Raw genomic sequence first — 6,000 nt, 5'->3', positions numbered from 1 at the left:
GTCCCTAATTTCAACGGATTGATTATAATTGAGCCCACTATGCTGGGTTGCATGGAGCTGGGAGATGCTGTTTTTCCTGTGATTTGGACCCTTAAATCTTGCACAGTACCCTCTCACACAGCTCTTACAGTAACACCCCCCCCCCCCCCACTCTCACAGCTCTGGCATTACACCCCACCCCCCCTGCCCTCGTGGCTCTGGCAGCAAACCCCCTCCTCCCACATTCTAATAGGCCCCACGCCAGAGTGTCCCTTAATTTTCTCTGAAAGTTGGTCCCCTTTTGAAGGAATATTTTAAGAGAGGCTGTAAGGTTTAGGGAAGGGTTTCTAAAGCTTGGCAGTTTAAAAAAAATCATGCATGTGGACATCACTGGCAGGCCCATCCCTAATTGCAGAGCAGAGGGAGATGAGGAAGCATCTTGTGTGTACTTGTATACTTTTGTATACTGGTGGCACAGTGGTTAGCACTGCTGCCTCATAGCACCAGAATCCCAGGTTGAATTCCGGCCTCAGGTCAGTGTGTGTGTGAGGAGTTTGCACGTTCTCCCTGTGTCTGTGTGGGTTTTCTCCGGGTGCTCCGGTTTCCTCCCACAGTCCAAAGATGTATGGGTTAGGTTGATTAGGCGGGGAGGTGGCGCTGCGTTTGGCTGAAGGACAAAAACAGAATTCTTCCAGTGATGTGATCCTCCGGCCAGGAGGTGGCGCTGCGCTTGGCTGAAGGGCAGGGACGGGGTGGTGGGGGGAACACTCCAGTGATGTGATCCTCCGGCCGGGAGGTAGCGCTGCGCTTGGCTGAATGGCAGGGACGGGGTGGTGGGGGGGGAACACTCCAGTGATGTGATCCTCCGGCCGGGAGGTGGCGCTGCGCCCGGCTGAAGTGGCGAGTTTGGGGCGGCTGGGGCAGGGGACAGCTCCTCCTTCGCTGCGGGTCCCCTCCTCCCGAGGCCGCACTGAGAGAGAGTCAGTCAGTGAGTGACCCTCAGCGAGAGAGAGAGAGAGAGACGCTGCCCGGGGGCTGGGGAGGGGTGGGGGGAGAAATAACGACCGAGTCCGGTAGGGTGGCGGTAGGAAAACACCATGGGGACCGAGTGAGCGGCATTTTCTCCTCATCAAGGGGGTGGGGGAAAGGAGAAGAGAAGCGGCGGGCCGGCGTCAGGAAATGTCCGGGAAGCTGGAGAAACAAGGTGGGCCAATCGTGTATTTTGGGGGGGGGGGGGGAAGGTCACGAAGCCGCCCACCAGAGCCTCGGCTGCCCGCCTCCCCGCTGGCAAATCCGAGGCTTCTGAGCGCCAGTAGGCCGCGGCGAGGCGGCTTGCGATTCTCTCCGGTGCTGACTGCATTCCAGTCAGTTATTTATTTAGCTGTTTAAACTCTTGTCATTGTTTCCGAGCTGGAAAATGCAATGGGCCGTATTCCCCGCTCTCTTATTTGTTTCTGTAAATTCTTAAAAAGGATGTTCCGCATGGATTGGGGGTGTGGTGGGGGGGGGGCACTGGATGGTAGCGAACGGGAAGGGATCGTTAATTTTAAAGTGGCTCTGAGGAGGTTTCAGACCCACTCTCAGTTTGCATTTGCTTCTGGACTCTTGCCTTCATCACTTTTTTTTTCACGCCCCCCGCCAGGAGACGCCGGAGAGCAGGGGAGGTGGGTGGGTGTGGACGCCCTCCCCAAGCTCTCTCTTGTGGGTTGCTTTTGCCACCCTTGCAGGCCATACTGCCGAGGTTAGGAATCTGCTGTATGGGGAACTGGGTCCAAACTTTCCTCCTGAGGTCTTTGTCGACCTTACACTGTTTATACTACAGGTTTGGTAGCAAACGCCACTAGCTAGTGGCGTTTGCTACCAAATAAACCTGTTGGACTTTAACCTGGTGTTGTTAGACTCCTTACTGTGTTTACCCGAGTCCAGCGCCGGCATCTCCACATTATGGATGTACTCCCATTCTCTGCTGTTGATCCACTACCTTGTAGCTATTTGAAGCTCAGCTGTGTGGGTAGCGGGTTCAGTGACCTCTGATTTCAGTGAGGTTAGTGACCCCTGTGTCAACAACAATTTATTTATAAAGTGCCTTTGATGTAATAAAATGATCCATGGCGCTTGACAGGAGTATTAGCAAACACAATTTAGCACTGAGCCACGTGAGATGTTAGAGCAGATGACCTAAAGCTTGGCTGGAGCTAAATTTCAAGGAGCATTTTAAAGGAGGAATGAGTGGCGGTGAGGTTTGGGGAGGGATTTCTAAAACTTAGGGCCTTGGCAGCTGAACTCATGGCAATGATGGTTGTGTGATGTAAAGTTGTGGATGCTTAAAAGCCCAGAATTGGAGAAGCACAGATCTCAGAGAATTGCAAGGTTGGGGGAGGCTTGAGATGGTGAGGAGCGAGGTTTTGGAGACACTTGGAAACAAGAATGAGAATTTTGTAATAGAGATGTTGCCAGGAGCAAGTGTAGGTCAGCAAGTACAAGGAGTAATAGGTGAATGAGACTTGATGCAAATAAGGACATAAGTAGCAGAGTTTTAGATGTCACTGTGTTATGGAGGACAGAATGTGGGAGTTTGACCAGGTGTACTGGAATAGTTTTATCCAGAGGTAACAAAGGTATGGATGATGGTTTCAGCAGCAGAGAAGCTGAGATGGGTGTGGAGTTGGGCAATATTATCAAGGTGGAAATAGCTAATGTTAGTGACGGCACCGGATATGTCATTGAATTCTTCACGTAGTTGAATCATAAATCATATAAGGATGATGCAGAACAAAAGGGGGACATTGGCAACTGTCATTTTCTTTGCTTCTTACAAATTCATGTCAGCAGAAAATATGTTCAAAATTAGCTGTATTTATTTGTGGGGTAGAAAGAGTGAATTAGGCTGTTAGTGGGGTGGAGACTGATGTTATCAATGGAGTGAATTCTTATCTGCATTTGTAATCTAAATTTGGAGTCTGAATACATCATGTCTGAGTGTTGGGGGAGGGAGGGATTATCTTTTGAGGAAAGGCTGAACCAGCTGGGCCTACATCAATTGAAGTTTCGAAGAATGAGAGTTGATCTTATTAAAATATACAAGATCCTGAGGGAAATTGACAGGTTGGATGCTGAAAAGGATGTTTCCCTTGTGGGAGAGACTAGGGGACACAGTTTAAAAATAAGTGGTCTCCCATTTAAGACAGCGATGAGAGGAAATATTCTGTGAGTCGTGAGTCTTTGAAACACCCCTTCCTAAAGAGCAATGGAGACAGGCTCATTGAATATTTTTAAGATAGTGGTAGATAGATTCTTGACCAACAACGGAGTCTAAGGGTACTGGAGGTAAGTGGATTGCGCAGTTGAGGGCACAGTCAGATCAGCCATGATTTTATTGAATGGTGGAATAGGCTCGGAGGACTGAATGGCCTATTCATGCTCTTAATTTATATGTTCATATGTAGTATATGCTGTGAATGAGTTTTGAATGAAAGGCTGTGTTAAGTGGTTACATGATAAGTAGGGCAATATCAAGATATGCATCAGTAGAATGGTTTTCTCTTTTTGGGTGGGTGAGTAGAAGATTAAGCAATTGCATGTTCCATGTCTAATACTGTTAAGCTATGTTTTAAATAATGCTGTGCGTGCTGAGCAATTCTGTGATTGTTTTGATCTTCAGTAGTGCAGTGTATTTGAAATGTTCCAGAAGCAGATAGTTCAGGTCAGGCATATGTTTTTACATAATCATTCAAGTTAAATTGAAAGCTGCTATAATTAAGTGGTTTGGAAAATGCAGTTGCTATGTCTACTGAAGATAGTGTGGCCAACCCATTTCCATACTGTCAAAATGATTCCATTCAAAATGAATGTAACAGCTTTTTTTTTAAAAAAAGGACCATGTCTCAATGCTGATTTATAATGGAATGTAGAACTGATTGCAATCCATGACGATGTTGTTTTATATTGGTGAAGGGGTAGGTGAATGATATGGACTTCATTTTCCATCTTCCTAAAAGTGAAAACAGTCTTTCTATAGTTTTGGTGGTCTGAATCTCTAATTTGACTGTATACTTGAGATTTTTTTTACTTTGTATGAGAATGTTTCGGCTTTCTAGTTTTCAGGAAGGGTTGGTGTATTTTGCTTTTCTGGGTTTGCTGCGTCCTGTGTTCAAATCCTATAAACGAACAGAAGCTGCGGTCTTCTGTCTGCTTGAATTTGTTTAGTGCAATGCATTGATTTATTTTCTTTCTCATCTTGTCGTAAAGTTGTGCATTGCAGTCTTAAATAGATGACACACCCCAACTGGAAATAAGATTTATCCAAGCACAAAGGCAGCGATTTAAGATGGAGCTTTTTTTTTTATTTTTGCTTTTTTTTTGTGGGGTGAAGGTAGGTGTTAAGTGTGGAGAGATAAAAGAAAGAGGCATTGAATTTGGCTCCAGAATTAGTAGACTTAAAAAATAATCAACTGTCTGCAGCGGTTGTAGAATAGTCATGGACTATATTGGCTGCTAACTTTTTGAAGTCAGGCATGTGGTTTGAAAGGCAATGTATCAGCATGGATAGAAAGTTGGCTGGCAAACTTAGTTAGGATAATTGTTGTATGCCGTTAGAAATGGAGAAGGATGGAAAGTTACATGCCCATGGAGCCAATGCTGGATGATATTTCTTGATTTTAGTATTTGGAAATGATTTAGGCTTGGGAATTGTGATCTAGAAATTTGGGTACAGGGTTTGGGAAGGAGTGAACATAATGAAATACTGCAAGAAGACTTCACTTGGCAGAATGGGCAGGTGGATGGAAAATGCATTTTAATGTATAATCCCCCATTTATCCAGAATCTGGGATGTAAACAAGAACTGGAAGTATGCATGAATTAAAATGGAGCAGATAGATACAACTATTCAATCGATAAACATGTGCAATTAAATTACTGTGTGCATTTTTGTTTAGTCTGTTACAAAAAGGAGGTTAATGCCATGTACCGGGACTTGATGGATTGAGTTATAAGGAGAGGCTGAATAGACTGGGACTTTTTTCTCTGGAGCGTAGGGGGCTGAGGGGTGACCTTATAGAGGTCTATAAAATAATGAGGGGCATAGACAAGGTAGATAGTCAATATCTTTTCCCAAAGGTAGGGGAGTCTAAAACTAGAGGAGATAGGTTTAAGGTGAGAGGGGAGAAATACAAAAGTGTCCAGAGGGGCAATTTTTTTTCAGAGGGTGGTGAGTGTCTGGAACAAACTGCCAGAGGTAGTAGTAGAGGCAGGTACAATTTTATCCTTTAAAAAGCATTTAGATAGTTACATAGGTATAGAGGGATATGGGCCAAATGCGGGCAATTGGGATTAGTTTAGGGGTTTAAAAAAAGGGTGGCATGAACAAGTTGGGCCGAAGGGCCTGTTTCCATGCTGTAAAACTCTATGAATCTATGTAGAACACAAAGCATAGGTTCACCACGATGATGCTTAGGATGGGAAAGTTGGCTGGAGATTTGTGATTCTGGTTTCTTTTCCATTGACGCAGAGAATGTGAAGAGGACCTTTAATATAAGTCTTTATAATGAATAAGGAAAAAATATTTCCACTGGTTGCGAAAGATTGTTGCAATGGTTCATCACTTTCAAACAAATAATTATTTTCCAAAGGGAGTGGTTGAGACAAGAATGATTGCACCTTTTGAATCATATAATCCTTCAGCCCATTGGGTCTGCATAGACTCTCCAACAGAGCATCTTACCCAGACCCATCCTGCCGGCCATCCCCATAACCCTGTGCGCTTACCATGGCTAATCCACCTAACATACATATCTTCGGACTGTGGGAGGTAACCGATGCACCCGGAGGAAACCCACACAGATACGGGAAGAGCTTGCACACACAGTCATCCAATGTCAGAGTTGGACCCAGGTCCCTGGCATTTGAGGCAGCAGTGTTAGCCACCAAACATTTTTGAGGAGAAATTGTATATAGTGTTTCAGCAGAGAGAGATACCACATTATGGGAAGCATGCAGGGCAGTGCGATTAGTTTTGGTTCG

General features: G+C 45.1%; 1 protein-coding gene across 8 annotated transcripts in view; it reads left to right on the top strand.

Moving 5' to 3' along the window:
* The first annotated feature begins 863 nt into the window (after positions 1-863).
* rapgef1b (Rap guanine nucleotide exchange factor (GEF) 1b) overlaps positions 864-6,000 on the top strand; it is a 191,563-nt gene continuing 186,426 nt past the window's right edge. For 6 of the 8 annotated variants that reach the window (XM_078226333.1, XM_078226332.1, XM_078226331.1 and 3 more), the window contains exon 1: positions 864-1,183. In XM_078226333.1, the coding sequence (XP_078082459.1) occupies positions 1,159-1,183 (25 nt within the window). In that variant the 5' untranslated portion in view covers positions 864-1,158. The remainder of the gene's footprint in view (positions 1,184-6,000) is intronic. The other 2 variants (XM_078226328.1, XM_078226327.1) reach the window with 2 other exon arrangements.

Source organism: Mustelus asterias, chromosome 13 (genome assembly GCF_964213995.1).
Source record: "Mustelus asterias chromosome 13, sMusAst1.hap1.1, whole genome shotgun sequence".
Lineage (NCBI taxonomy): Eukaryota > Metazoa > Chordata > Chondrichthyes > Carcharhiniformes > Triakidae > Mustelus > Mustelus asterias.
This window is presented reverse-complemented; position numbering and strand designations above follow the sequence as displayed.